The sequence below is a fragment of the Vipera berus genome, assembly GCF_964194415.1.
Source record: "Vipera berus genome assembly, chromosome: 4".
Taxonomy (NCBI): domain Eukaryota; kingdom Metazoa; phylum Chordata; class Lepidosauria; order Squamata; family Viperidae; genus Vipera; species Vipera berus.
Window position 1 is genome coordinate 66947467 of NC_138206.1, and position 15916 is coordinate 66963382.

Consider the following 15916-nt stretch of genomic DNA (forward strand, 5'->3'; position numbering starts at 1 on the left):
TGAGAAGAAAGGAGAAGGAAAGACAACCATATACAGTGAAATGAAATTCTGAGTAACAAAGATATAAATAATATATGTCAAAAATTACATTCTTTAAAAATATGTTTTCACTACAGGCATATATCCTTTTTTGCTGTAAAAGACCAATTTATTTCCTTATTATTAAATAAAGAGATACTTACTGTGCTGATTAATAAGCATGCGAAATGAGATGCGATTGGTATAGAATCTATCTAAAAAATACTGAATGTTACTGCTCACAAAAGGATCAAATCCATACTTTTCCTTGTATTCAATAACTCCTTGGGCCATAGTAGGAACAACATCATTGTGACGATTCCTGACTTTAATTAAAATATCTAAAAAGCTGCAGAGAAAAAAAATAGAAGCAAAAGTATTACAATTACTGTTATTTTCAAATTTTGGATAACAGCTTCAAAATATCATTCACAATTCAGAACCATAAAGTTTGCTGAAGGAAAAGGTTGAACTAAGTTGTCCAGAATGTTAATGAAAATTTCTACTGTGCAATAATTGCAGAATTAAAAATGGTATTATTGTTGTTCAATAGTTCTAAAATAAAAATGATGTATCATATAGTTTGCATGGTGATTTTGGGATAGCAGTACACTGTTAGGTAATTATTGAGTATTTTCAAACTTACATATTATTAGTATTATATTTATTTTAGTGATTTTGGGCCAACCACTATTAGTTCAAGCTAGTTTTGAATTTTAAAAATTTGAATCATTGTGAATAATGTCTACAAATTGTAATTGGAAACTAACAATGCTTCAGACAATTTTAGAAAGAAATGAAGAGAAACTATATGCAAAAGGGAAATCTAATAAATCTAATAAAATAAGACTGATCAGTCTACAGTTAGCAGATCAAATCTTCTACATTTGTGCTAAACGAAGCTGGATAAATTAATTGTTGGAAACATGATGGCTAGAGAATGGACACAATGATTACATTATCTACATACATTACATGAAAAAATGACAATTGCAATATACAGATAGCCATAATCCTGGGTAATGATGAACTGTTACTGATATAATTCATAAATATATAGTCAAGAGTACAAATATGGCATTCTATGAGTATTCTGATTAGTATTAGTAGCTTTGTTTTCTCAAATTATCTTAATATCCAAGGAATAGTAAATGTTAATTCCACACAACATAGTATTGGATCCAGCAGCCACTATTCATGAAACTCTAAGCTTTCTTTAAAAAAAATTAGACACATAAAGCTGACTTTAAATTTCACTTCTCCTATCAGAAATTTCTTTAGAGGAGTGAAGAAATGTAAATATAAGCTTTTCTATCCAGTAATAAAATCGTATCAGTTTTCCTTGCAGCTACTTTTCTAGCATATATTTCTGATTGCAAGAGAATATCATACTTCCTAAGATTCCTTACTTGCCTTTTCCCTCATCTAATCAGCACAGCTTAAGGAAGGTTGAAAATTCCTCATGCAGTTTTCAAATGATTTATTACTCTAAGAATAACTGAAAAATCTGAACGGTAATACTGAATCCCAAAACTTTATATTGATCAAGGAGTATTTAAACTACTCACTTGGCTTGCTGATTGGAATTATTCTTGAAAATTATTTAATGCTTAAATACTTAGATTAGAACCTGCTGATTCTATGACGATTTGATAATGCCAAGTCAATTTTCTACTTTGCTACTTCAAATTAAGAAAACAGAAGTATACAGAAAATGTGAATTTAAAAAATATCATTTTCTAAAATAGACATACAAAACAGAAATATGATACATGGCAATAAAATTGGATTACCTGATTTTTATGACATACTTTCAAAGCCAAAGTATGAAAAATCCACTCTTAGTAATGTTTTTCACAAAGAAATTTGGCTTGCAGCATTTTGTTTATGCTCAGTCTTATCTATGCTCTTTGAACTAAAGTTATCCAAACTATTTAATGCTATGCTCATTGAAAGCTTTAGCTCAAGAAGGGAAAACAAATAGTTTCAAGATATTCTATATTTATTTGCTTAATTTTTATTTATTAAACTCAATCTAGTCCTTACATTTTTCTGAAATAATTTCACTTGATATTGTAATATTGATTTCTCCATTTTAAACAAGATCAAGCTCCTACTTAGAAACACATTAGTATTGCATAATTTGTTCTAATACAATTAAAAATTATTACAATTAAAAACTTAAAAAGTTCAAAAGTGCTCATTGAACTATTGCCAGCTTATTACAAGACTAAACTCAGCCCAAGTTCAACATACTGATTTCATGTTTCAACACCTTTCTTTACTTACTTATCTAAAACTTGTGGATCTTCAGGATTTTTATTTTCATACTGTAAGAGCTCAAGAAAGCTCTGCATATACCTGAAACATAGAAGAATAATATATTTGATATTTGCATATTAAATCTGCAGACATCAACCTGGAGGGAAATTGCTAATACTCTGGAAGGTAGACTTGAACACTGGACTCTGTCCAACAAGATGCAGTTCAGTGGTGAGGTCCTGCACTTAAGAAGGAAAATTCAAATGCAGTTATAGAATACGTAGTACCTGGGTGAACAGTAGTAACTGTGAGAGGGATTTAGGTGTCCTAATGCAGGGATCCCCAACCCCTGTGCTGTGGCCTATTTGCAACCAGGCAGCACGAGTGGCGGCCGTCCCACATGCATGCACCACTCAACTTGTGCGAGCAGCAGGATATTGCAAGTACACACACACAGCTCAACTTATGCAAGTCAAGCTGCATGCACATGCGTGCTGGCCCACCATTCACGTGACCCAGTTACACTCTCCCCACCAGGCCACCAAGCCACTTAAATATTAATCAGCAGTGTGATGCAGCTGTCAAAAAAGCCAGTGCAGACTTAGGCTGTATCAACAGAAGATAGCATCAAGATCACAAGATGTGATAGTACTGCTATCTACTACACCACAAAGGACACACTGCATTCCGTTCTGGTTGCCACAATACAAAAAGATGTTGAGATCCTAGAAAGAGTTAAGAGAAGAGCAATGAAGATGGTAAGAGGTCTGGAGGCTAAACTGTATGATGATGGTGAACAGTTAAGGGAACTAGATATGTCTAGCCTAACAAAGGGAAGCATTAGGGATGACACGATAGCTGTCTTCCAGTACTTGAGGTGTTGTCACAGGGAAGAGGGGGTTGACTTAATTCTCCAAAACACCCAAGGACAGGACATGAAGCAATAGGTGGAAGCTCATTAAAGACAGATCCAACCTGGAACTAACGAGAAATTTCCTGACAGTGAGGACAATCAATGGAACAGCTTGTCTCCTGGAATTGTAGCAAGAGTTGGACTACAAGACGTTCAAGGTCCCTCCCAACCCCATGATTCTATGAGTTAATATTATTATTTTGGGAAAAGAAATAAAAAAATTCAGCTTCCCCCAGAAGTTAGTAAAGATGCAAATGTACACTCTAAGGATGGACAATCTTTCGTGAGAAAAGTAGTCAACATGGAGAAGAAGAAATGGAAGGTTCTGATGGATAGAACAATTTTTCAATACAAACAAGGCATAACACAAGTATCCAGATTGGGGTGATTTTTTTACACAGAAGTTAATAACAACCATAGCTATCATAATTTTGTAATATGAAAGATCAACATTTTCAATATTATTTGATAGGCTTCTGTAACAGAGAGCTATAACATGTTATCACATGACTGTGAGGTGTTGATAATGACTATAAGAGCAACAGATTGCCAAGCATTCAGATCACAATCACATGATGTGGTGTGTGCGCGCACACATGCTTTGTGATGGTTGGAAGTGCTTTACAGGCCTTAAAGTACTCTTTCCAAGGCTATTAAGCTGGACAATTGTTAAGTAAGGGCTTTTCAACCATTGGTACGGGTACCACCTGTGGTACATTGGCACCTGGCAGGTGGTACGTGACCATCCTAGAAAAGTGGTAGCGGGGGAAGGGAATGAGCTGAACTGGTGGCAGCACCGCACAAGCCTGAGCGAGAGATGGCTGGAGCTGCAGGGCTGTCAGGGCTCAGCAGAAGTGCCAGGATCAGTGCTTCTTTGGGGCTGTCAGGGCTCAGTGGAAGCGCCAGGATCAGCACCAGACTGCAGCTGGAGCTCGGCGCTGATCCTGGCGCTTCTGAGCCCAGAATAAGCACCAATGAGCTGGAATGTTACAGCATCTCCAGGGTCTTGTGATTTACATTCAGATGCTTGGCAACTGATTCATATTTATGATGGTCAGTGTGTCCCAGGGTCATGTGAAGTGACCAAAACCTGCTGCAACCACCCAGGAGACAGGGGGAATAAAAACCAACCCCCTCCTCACCCCACCTGCCAATCCTCAACAGAAATGCTCACAAAAATGAAAACCTCGGACAGGAGGAAGAGTGCCGCCGGGCGGGCAGGCAGGCAGGTGTCTTGCTTGGCTGTGGCTTGGGGGGCACTTTTTTCAGTGCCATTGTAACTTTGAACAGTCACTAGGCAAATTGTTGAGGACTACCTGTACTTCATCACTTTTTTCCTTTTTTTTTCTGGCCATCAAGTTTTTGACACCTTGCTAGGTGACTGGTGGTACTGGGATGTTGCCATATCCTAAAAGTGGTACAATGGGTGAAAAGGTTGAAAAGCCCTGTGTTAAGTTACCAGTCATTAAGCAAGGACTACCAAATAGGAAAATAATTTTTTAAAGAAAGGTCATCTTAACATAACATAAATTATCTTCAGTCGCAAAGGATAATCTTAGTCTTATACTATAAAATTACATAATTAATACATCCATGTATCCATGTTTATACATATACACAAAAATTATTTTAAATTGTTGTAGCAGATTAAAAAAAAACACTTAGAAAATTAGGGGAACAGAAAAACAGGGAATAGTTTCTACCAGTAAGGCCAGAAAAAAAAGGGAATTGAGCTTTCCTAAAAGGAAAGAAGTAAAAAATGCACAAGGCAAGTAGAGAATGGAGCAGAAACACAGCTACTGAATTAATTATAAGGAAATACAGTATGTTATAACTAATTTTCATTTGCCCTTATTTTAATGAGTGCTTACCAACTTTGTACTAGCTTAACAGAAGGCCTATTCAACAAATTGTCAGGCAACAAATTTACTTCTCTCATAGTATTAGCAAGTCGCACAGGAAGCTCTTTTCTCAGAAACATGTATGATGTTTTCTCACATGCATTGTCACGCCCTGTGGAAAGAAAAGAGTTTTATGTTTTCATGTTCTTGAAACATTTAGACAATACAAATAAGATATTAAAATATAATTTATTAGGACTGCACTTTATTGTAAGTTTTCTTCTTGGTTACTAAATATGATTTCAACCTGATTATAAGAATTCTGCATCAAGCTTAACATCATTTCTGGCTATGGCTGCTTTATTGTAGCTTCTTTTTTTACACAAACTAGTCATTTTGTAAAGGATGAAGATCTGGGAAATATAATGAACTTCAGTGATTAAAATCTGATATGTTACATATAAACATACATTGCAAGTGTATCCGAATTATCAACTACAACAAAATCATCAACTTCAAGAATTTCTCAATTTCACATATCATATCTATTAAAGGTTTCACCTGTCCAGTCATAACCAACTCAAGAAAGGGGGTGCTCAGTTCTGATTCTCAGCCAAGGAAGCCTGCGTTGCCTGACAAAACGCTTCCTCGTCATGTGGCCAGTATGAAAATATGGAACGCAGAAACCTTCCCATCGAAACGGTATCTGCAGAAACCTTCCCATCGAAACGGTATCTATTTATTCACATTTGCATGCTTTCAGATTGCTAGCTTGGCAGAAGCTGGGGCATATAATAGGAGCTCATACCATCGCATGACACTCACGTCTCAAACCTGGGCTGGCTTTCCAGCTGACAAGCCCGATGTCTTAACCGCTGAGCCGTCATGCCACCCAAGGCCATTATTAAGGCAACTGAGTGCAATAGCACAGCCACAATGCTCTGAACTTCTGGTCCTGTATATCAAAAATTTAAATAGACTATTTGCTATTTAACGTACAAGCGAGATCACAAGAAGGTCCTTTCCTGAAGTTCTCAAATCCTAGATAAACTAGCTTAGGATATAATGCAATCTTTAATTAGCTTCCATTTGCTTCTGATGAAGACTGGATCCAACATTATATATATATTTATATATTTTCAACTGTATTAATTCACATTCAGGATATAACAATAATGATTAACTAAATAAATGTTTGATCCAAATTACTTCTTTTCAAAACAAATATTAGAGGATTTTAATAGTATAATACTTGATGGTTTTGTATGTGGATGGTTTTAAGAATAAAGAGATAGGTTAATTCATTGTTGAATTTCTCTACAATGATAGTTAGACTAGTGTCACAGTACATATATTCCGACAAACTCCATGTACTTCTCATAAACCAATGGTTCTGTTGTAAAAGCATGTGTGATAAAAGAAAATCTGTTCTCTGAAAATGGTACACTCTTAAAATGCTAGGGACATTTCAGAAAGTTAGATTTTCTAAAATATTTCCATTAAAATTAATGATAATTAAGGGTTGTACTATGTGCCTCATCCTCATGAAATTTAATGAGCCTTTAGCTTTAACTTTGTTATGACTTTAATGTATAATCTTATGTACTCAGCTAAGTAGTAAGCTTAATAGGGCTTGTTCCCAGTCAAGTGGATATTGGATTGTAATGCTATCTTCAACTTATTAAAAATCCATTAAAATTTATTCACTATTCCTATAAGGAAACTTAACCATGCTATACAGTATAAAGTCAGACATTTAGATTTCAGATTAGAGACTATACCCAACTTTCATTCCTCTCACCCACCTCTTTAACAGCAGACACCACCCCAGTAATATTGAAAAAGGCCAGGTGAACTCAGACCTATGTTTTACTTAATGAGCTGCCAGTATTCCATTTTATGGAAAAGAAAGATTGCAAATGCATTAGTCATAGTCACAAAAGACAACTGCCTCAAAAATGAACAAGTGCTGCAAGGTACTGATTAAGTTATGTTCTTGCAGCCCAGGAAATAATGTTAAAAGCATTGCTATGCATATAATAACTAAGATTTGCAATTTGAAAAATCCTTAAGTGTAGTGCAACTGGCACAATCAAGGTCATACTTTTTAAGGCAATCCCATTATAATCAGTCCAACAGCACATCATTCAGCATCTGTTCACAGATAAATGTACAATGGCAGAATACAACACTGTTATTTCTTATGTATACTTTTTCCTTGCTCTTTTAAGCTATGGCTAACAATGGCTTGTTATAATTTAGTAATGTTGGTTTTAGACATGAACCTAAAATATTAATATGTTTTCATGCTTGTCCATAATTGTTTTTTCCTTTTAACTAGAAAACCTTTCTGTTAAAATTAAAATATGTTATTAAAATACAGATCAGGTTCTTCCATGTAATTTGCCATATAAAGATTGGGGAAACATGCAGATCATAGGTTCTAGAACAGGACTTTTCAACCAGTGGTATGGGCACCACCTGTGGTACATTGGCACCTGGCAGGTGGTACACCACCATCCTAGGAAAGTAGTAGCGGGGGACAGGAATGAGCTGAACCGGTGGCAGCACCGCACAAGCCTCAGCAAGAGATGGTTGGAGCTGCAGGACTGTCAGGGCTCAGCGGACGCACCAGGATCAGCGCTTCTTCAGGGCTGTCAGGGCTCAGCGGAAGCGCCAGGAGAAGCACCAGGCTGCAGCTGGAGCTCGGCGCTGATCCTGGTGCTTCTGAGCCCAGAATAAGCGCCAATGAGCTGGAATGTTACAGCATCTTCAGGGTCTTGTGATTTACATTCAGATGCTTGGCAACTGATTATTTATGATGGTCACAGTGTCCCAGGGTCATGTGAAGTGATCAAAACCTGCTGCAACCACCCAGCAGACAGGGGGGGAATAAAACCAACCCCCACCCCTCCCTTGCTGCCAATCCTCAACAGAAATGCTGACAACAATGAAAACCTCAGAAAGGAGGAAGAGTGCCACCGCGTAGGCAGGCAGGTGTCTTGCTCGGCTGTGGTTTGGGGGGCACTTTTTTCAGTGCCATTGTAACTTCGAACAGTCACTAAGAGAACTGCTGTAAGTTGAGGACTACCTGTATTTCATCACTTTTTTCCTTTTTTGGGGGTGGGTGGGTGGGTTCATCAAGTTTTTGACAACTTGCTAGGTGACTGGTGGTACTGGGATGTTGCCATATCCTAAAAGTGGTACAATGGGTGACAAGGTTGAAAAGCCTTGGTCTAGAATTTTTCCTAATCACTTACCAAAAATGGCTCCACTTCTTTTGCATAATAAAGTCACACATTGTCTTTTATGTGTGCATATGCATTTCCTCCTCAAATATTAATCAGGGTCAGTACATATATACTGTATTGTTTACGCGTAATCATGTTTCTGCTCTCCCCTCCTGTATCTTTTCTCTTTGGGGGTGCATGCACAATGGAAGCACAAGGCTGCCTGAATATGCTCTAGGTAAAAAGGTAAAGCTTCCCCCGCACATGCGTGCTAGTCATTTCTGACTCTAGGGGCCGGTGCTCATCTCTGTTTCAAAGCCGAACGCTGTTACCTTCCCACCGTAGTGGTCCCTATTTTTCTACTTGCATTTTTGTGTGCTTTCGAACTGCTAGGTTGGCAGAAGCTGGGATGAGCAACAGGCGCTCACTCTGTTACGCAGCACTCAGGATTTGACCCGCCAAACTGCCGACCATCTGGTCGACAAGCTCAGCGTCCTAACCCACTGAGCCACCGCGTCCCTCTGAACATGCTCTAATCTGCATCAAATGACCAGGTGGGAATGAGTGAGAATGGAAGAGTCAGCAACATACCAAATTATAGTCCAAATGCACTTCCTGGATTTTTTTTCTTCACAGCCCTTACCAGAATCTTGGCCATTTTTGAATGTAAGTTTTTTTTATCAATTTCTCTCTATAGTATCAAATTTGACACTATTGTTTTTCACTTTTGGAAAGTTATCCTCTTGACTGAGTTCTGAGCCCTTACATAATTTTCTTCCAATATTCAATTGTGTTGGAAACAATAAAAATGATTTAATATATGTCTGAAATTAATAGGCCTGCTGAAAAGAATAAGGACCTATTGTTCCAATTAGGCACTCAGTCCATTCATCACAAGGAGTCAAACTGTATAATTACAATGGTCTAAACTACTACCTCTTCCATAAAATCTCAAGCTTTTCATATTGCAGGAAGCATTTTGCCAGAATACAATCAGTGTTAAGAGTCTCTTACAGATAAATTGATATATCACAAGATGCAGACAAACCTATTAATAACTACCACTTTCTCAGGTTCAATTTAAACTGCTAGTTTAATTCTATAAAAACGTCTATGGCTGATATCTTTTCAGAACTACCTCCCTGAATCAAAATTGATGCATCCCTGATGCAATGCCTCAGGAAAATTTGTTAGTAATTTTCAAGTACTGTAAAATGGAAGAAACAAGAAGGTGCTTCTCCATTATGTCCCCAAACCATAGTGTAGTCTTCCACTGAAAATCAGACTTGCCCTAATCTAATGACATTCCAGAAGAGGCTAAAATAGTTTCTCTTCCAGAGGGCTTTTTTAATTTAGTTAAGATAGCACTGTTAGATAGCACTGTTAGAACTGTTCATATAATGTTGATTTTAATTAATGTATTGGGAAATAAATCTTTGCCTATTGGCGTTAATTCTGACAGTGTATTCAGGAACTTGCCTAAACTCATTAATAAGTACATCATGACTGAAATCAAAATAAACTAAACAAAAAGTATTGGTATTCTCTAGGAAATGCTTTAAGGCTCCAAGCAGATGGACAATGAAAAGAAATACATCAAACAGACAAGGGGGGAATAATTATTATTGCTGTAATACATTTATCAGTATTCAACCAGGGCAGACATTTTATATGTTTTATGTGAATGTTTGATATTTTGTTCAATATACCTTTTTGTTTTGTTTTTATCTTTGTTTTGTTTTTCATTTTTTCTTTTTTGATTTTGTATTTTAACTTTGGAAATAAAAGTTTATTAAAACAATAAAAATATCAATCAGGTAAAATCCTTTATATATCCACGTCTCTGTTTTAATCTTCTACCTGTTGATCTATTCAAACGACGTTTCTACTAAAAGCTCCCAAAGCATATCTTTCAATTGCTAAATCTGCAGGTCAATTTGTTAATAATTATGTCCCTGAAGCTTTTAAAGAATTTGAAGCCAACAATCTGGGTTAGATATTAGTGGCACTCAGCTATTTATTTATAAGGACTTTCCTGGTTTACAGTTTTAAAAACGTATTATGAGATCCATATTCAACTCTTAATACTCTAATACAAGTAGAATTAGACTGATTTTCTCTTGAGTACAATTAAAATTTTGCTATCTTAAGATTTTGGCTGAAACAAATATACTGCAAAACTTTCTTAATCCATCTCACCTTGCTAGATAGGTTCTCTTCCACTTAAACAAAGAAACTGATTATTTGGCACACTTGTCAGCACTAATTGTTTTGGAATTTTATTTATTTATTTATTTATTCAATTTATATACCACCCTTCTCCCGTAGACTCAGGGCGGTTCACAAGGTTATTTAAAAAACAAATACAACAGTTACAAAAATTAAAATCAATTAAAAGAATTATATAAACCTTGAAATAAAACCCCAGTTAAAAACAGTTAAAAACCCAATTAATATGTTCAGCCAGGCCAGAGAGCTCAAAGAGCCAGGTCTTCAGGTCCCGGCAGAATGAGCGAAGGTCAGGGGCAGTCCTAAGCTCTACAGGCAGCTGGTTCCAAAGGGCAGGCGCACCCACAGAGAAGGGCAATCTTTTACCGGCGGTACCCTGAGAAGACCCTCCCTGTGGGAGCGCACAGGACGAAGGGAGCTTGATGCTGGCAGCAGGTGCTCCCTCAGATATCTCGGACCCAAGCCATTTAGGGCTTTATAGGTCATCACCAGTACCTTGAATCTCACCCGGAGGGCAACCGGAAGCCAATGCAGTTCGCGGAGCAGAGGTGTTACATGGGAGTATCGGGAAACCCCCATCACAACCCGCGCGGCTGCATTCTGCACCAGCTGAAGCCTCCGGGTGGTCCCCAAGGGCAGCCTCATGTAGACAGCATTGCAGTAGTCCAATCGGGAGGTCATGAGCACGTGACTGTGCACAGGGCATCTCGGTCCAGGTAGGACCGCAACTGGCGCACCAGGCGAACCTGGGCAAAGGCCCCTCTGGTCACGGCTCCTATATGGTCTTCAAAACTGAGCCGTGAATCCAGGACGCCCAGGTTGCGAGCCCTATCAATGGGGGGTAACACCTCACCCCCCATCATTAAAGGTGGAATAGACTGGTTAGTCCGAGATGCCGGTATGCACAGCCACTCAGTCTTGGCAGGATTGAGACGAAGCCTGTTTCTCCCCATCCAGACCCAGACTGCCTCCAGGCAACGGGACATCACGGCGAGGGCATCACTGGGTTGGTTCGGGGTGGAAAGAAAAAGTTGGGCATCACTGGGTTGGTTCGGGGTGGAAAGAAAAAGTTGGGTATCATCAGCGTACTGATGATACCCCACCCCGAAACCACGAATGATCTCGCCCAGCGGCTTCATATACATGTTGAACAGGAGGGGAGAGAGAACCGACCCCTGAGGGACTCCACAATCAAGAGGCCTTGGGGCAGACCTCTGCCCTCCTATCAACACCGATTGCGAACGGCCCAGGAGATAGGAGAACCACTGCAAAACAGTGCCTCCCACTTCCAACCCCCTGAGACGCTGCAATAGGATACCATGGTCGATGGTATCGAAAGCCGCTGAGAGATCTAATAGAACTAGGACAGAGGAGCAACCCCTGTCCCGAGCCTGCCAGAGATCATTCACCAGTGCGACCAATGCCGTCTCCGTGCTGTACCCGGGCCTGAAACCCGATTGGTACGGGTCCAGATAATCAGTTTCCTCCAGGAACAGAGGAAGCTGATGCGCCACCACGCTCTCCACAACCTTCGCCAAAAAGCGAAGGTTGGAGACAGGACGATAGTTGTTTAAAATCGCTGGGTCCAGGACAGGCTTCTTGAGAAGGGGCCTCACCACCGCCTCCTTCAAAGCGGCGGGGAAGACACCCTCACTCAAAGAGGCAGATATTACTGCCTGGAACCAGCTTCGTGTCTCCTCCCGAGCCGCATAAATCAGCCAAGAGGGACAAGGGTCCAATACACAGGTGGTGGAACTCAGCCTCCCCATAATCCTGTCCACATCATCAGGGGAAACAGGATCGAACTCAGTCCAGATAACATGCTCAAGACCGTCCGATTCCTCCACATCCGACTCTGCCCAGTTAAAGTCCAAACCAGCCCGGATCTGAGCGATTTTGTCCATCAGATGATGACTAAATTCCTCGGCCCTCCCCTGGAAGGGCTCCTCTCTCACCTCCTGATTAAGGAGGGAGCGAGTCACCCTAAACAGGGCGGCAAGATAAGACCTTATAAAGGTTCTTAGCTGCAATCAATAACACCATAAGCGAACTGAAGCAGAAGATTTGGGTTTTAGATATCCAATGATAGAGCCATGTTCCTCTTTTATGACATACTTGCACACTTGTTTCCTTAGACCAGACATGTCAAACTTGCAACGTCAAATGTGATGTCACGCAATGTATCGGGAGTTTTGCCATTGCCAGCAATGGGGTGGGCGCGGCTTCTGGATGATGCGTCCGGCCCATGGGCCAGCAGTTTGACACCCCTGCCTTAGACTATCCCTAGTTATTTATTCAGCATTTTATATGTTCTTCATAGGAGACCATTTAGCCTAATATGAATTGGGGCACTACCTACAACTAGTCTTTGACTTACAATCACAATAGAGCTTGGAATTTTGGATGCAAGTTGTTGCAGTTATTAAGCAGGTCATCATGTGACCTGACTTCATTTTACAATCATTTTACAATGGCCGTTAAGCAAGTCACCTTGGCTGTTAAGTGAATCATATGGTATTAAATGAAGAAAACAGCAAAAAACATTGCAAATCATGATCACATGACCACAGCTGCAAATAGTCATAAAAGTGAGCCTGCTATCAAGCACCTGAAAAGCAACTGCATGACTGTGGGAGTGGTGGTGCAGCAGTTGTAACTTCAAGGGCTTATCATAAGTAACTTTTTTGAAATCTGTTGAAACTTTAAACAGTCATTAAGTGACCACTTGTTAAGCAAGAAATAACTTATTAGGGCAACAAAGGGTAGATATGTAAGTCTGTCGCATGAAAATAATGGGGATGCTGTGATGGATAGAACTCTGGGGACCATTCATAAGTCCCCTTGTTCAGTGCTGCCATAAATTTGAACAGTCACTGAACAAGTAGTCATAACCTGAGATGCTCTGTAATGTACTGTTAATAAGCAAGGTAATAAAAAGTGTAACATTACTCTTATCAAAAACAGAACTACAGTCTTAAGTCTGCCATCCATAGCAAAGGATGAAATCAACATGAAATATGGATCAAATGGATATCTCATGGAGATGGTTCCATAAGATGGGGGCTGTTAATGAAGAGGCATACTTTCAGTCTCCTACTTTCATCATGGGGCGATACTCTCAGCAATCCTCTTAGCATAAATACACAGAACAGGAAAAAACCTCTACAGGATAGATTAGCATGTAAACTCATAGCTGCTGTCCTGTGTGTTGGCCACCAGAACACAGAAAGCCAGACAAATACCAGGTTCCATTGACCAAGGAAAGTCAATGGAAGTTGGAAGTCCTAGACAGGTAGTTTGTACAATGGTACAAAGAAGTCACAGCAAGGGTGACCCAATGAATCATGGGTTACCTAGTATTCCCTAACAAATGAAAGAACTAAGAATTTTGCTAAGCACCTCATTTGGCAACCAAGAACATTTGTTACCAATTGTGACCATAAAACCAATGGGCAAGAGCAATGTTAAACTGATATATACAATTTGTTCATTATTTATCATTCAGAAGGACTAGTGGCACTTTGGATTCAAAGCAAAAGCAAAAAGGTAACTTGGAGCACATAAGGGGTGCTTATGTAGCACCTATATGCAACTCCTTGAAACCACAGCTTCTTTTCCAAAGCTCATGAAACTGCCCTCAGCATTGGCAGGATATTCCAGGAAATGAAATGGCTTAAAGACTTGTAGATAGGTATCGTACACATTTTCAACTGACTCCTGCACAGCCCTACCACTATAAAGGATATTCTTTTAAAATACAATGCGAATTAGCTTCAATTCTGATGTGATATTTGTACAAATATAGTATAGTGAGTAGCTGAAGGCATTCCACTAATCATCTATGCCATTTATTATTTTCAACTACTTCTGTTCCCCAGATTATCTGAGCAGGTGAAGTTTTTACTAATGAAAGCCATTAAGCTTTCAGAATTTCCTACTCTTTTTATATTGTGATAATCACAAATGAAATTGGAATGTATTCTACAATTGAAGATCATTTTTTAATCCAAGCACAAGGAATTCAACATGGGCACAACCTGCTTCATATAATAAAACAAGATCTGATCGTGAAAATATTTATGAATGATTATGGTTACTAATGTCGCTTTTGTCACACTTGTTTTGCAAATCAGAGAAATTATGAATATTTTAATATTTTTTTATTTCATAAAATTAAATGAAAAGTTTTTCAGTATAAGCAATATGAACTGAATACTTTTCAGAAGTTTTCAGTAGTTTGGTACCATTTTGCAATGTTGATGACACTACTAAATATTAAAATATTTTTAAAAATAAATACTAAAATTGATGGAATTATTTTTAGCCAATTAAGTACCTTTTCACCTTTATAATAAAAAACCCTTTAGAAATAGAACACAGCTGGTTAATATTTAATCTAATCTTTACATTTGGATTAAATCAGCGCTAGATACTTGAGCTTGAAGCCTTTCCAAATAGCTCTACTTTTACTTATTTGCACTCAATTTAGATAATAGTGACTGTTTGTTTCAGATTCCCAAGAATTCTGAATACAGAAATGAATATTAACGTTTATGATTTACCTATTTTATGATTTATATCACAAAAGTATTGTAACCTCTTAAAGATTTTTATTACTAAACATTTTGCATAAAATATTTATATGCTGTCTTTATTATTTTTATAAATAACCTGAGGCAGTGAACATACCTAATACTCCTCCTATTTCCACACAACAATATTGTGAGGTGAGTTGAGCTGGGAGAGCGACTGGCCTAAGGTCACCCAGCTGGCTTTCCATGCCTAATGCAGGAGTAACAAACATAATATTCTGGTTTGTAGTTTGGTACTTTAACCACTAAACTGATCCTAACAAGAACTATGGAACAAAATAAATATGTAAGAATTATATTTAGGCCAAGCATTTTCAATGTATTTATGCATTGTTTGAGAAGTTGGTGAGCCCCTTCTCAGAAAGATGTATTTAAATGCATAAAATAAAATAGTGAAAATAAAGTTGAGTTTTTTTCTCATCTAAATTCTTGATCCACCAATCAGTCCATGCTATAGATAGTGGCTCTGGCACATGGACATTTTTAAATCAACATATGAGAAATATGAATATAGACATAAAATAGGATTCTTTATGAATTATTAACAGAGACACTGTAAATTACAGAGAAACAGATAAATTTATAAAATACTTGTATATTTTAAGGCAAAACCAATTGTTTTCCATTTTTGCTGTTTGAAACATCTGAATGATAATCAATACAAGTAATTCTTGAACTGTACTTCACAGATATAATTCAATGTAATGTTCCATTTTAAATATCCAGCGCAAATAATTATCCTTGATCATCTCGGTCACACCTCAATAATGGTATTTCAATTCTAAGGCTGCAAAGGTGAACGGGAATGTGCAAAACTCCCATCAGCTCTTC

General features: G+C 38.3%; 1 protein-coding gene across 9 annotated transcripts in view; it reads right to left on the reverse strand.

Annotated features, from left to right (window-relative positions):
- Window positions 1-15916, reverse strand: part of PDK3 (pyruvate dehydrogenase kinase 3) — a 46592-nt gene that overhangs the window by 23168 nt on the left and 7508 nt on the right. For all 9 annotated transcript variants that reach the window (XR_014026333.1, XR_014026334.1, XR_014026335.1 and 6 more), the window contains exons 2-4: window positions 5065-5206; window positions 2308-2379; window positions 183-367 (exon numbers count right to left, since the gene is read on the reverse strand). Coding sequence is in view for 1 of the 9 variants with exons in the window: in XM_081327008.1 (XP_081183134.1) it covers window positions 183-367; window positions 2308-2379; window positions 5065-5206 (399 nt within the window). In the remaining 8 variants the exon portion in view is untranslated. The remainder of the gene's footprint in view (window positions 1-182; window positions 368-2307; window positions 2380-5064; window positions 5207-15916) is intronic.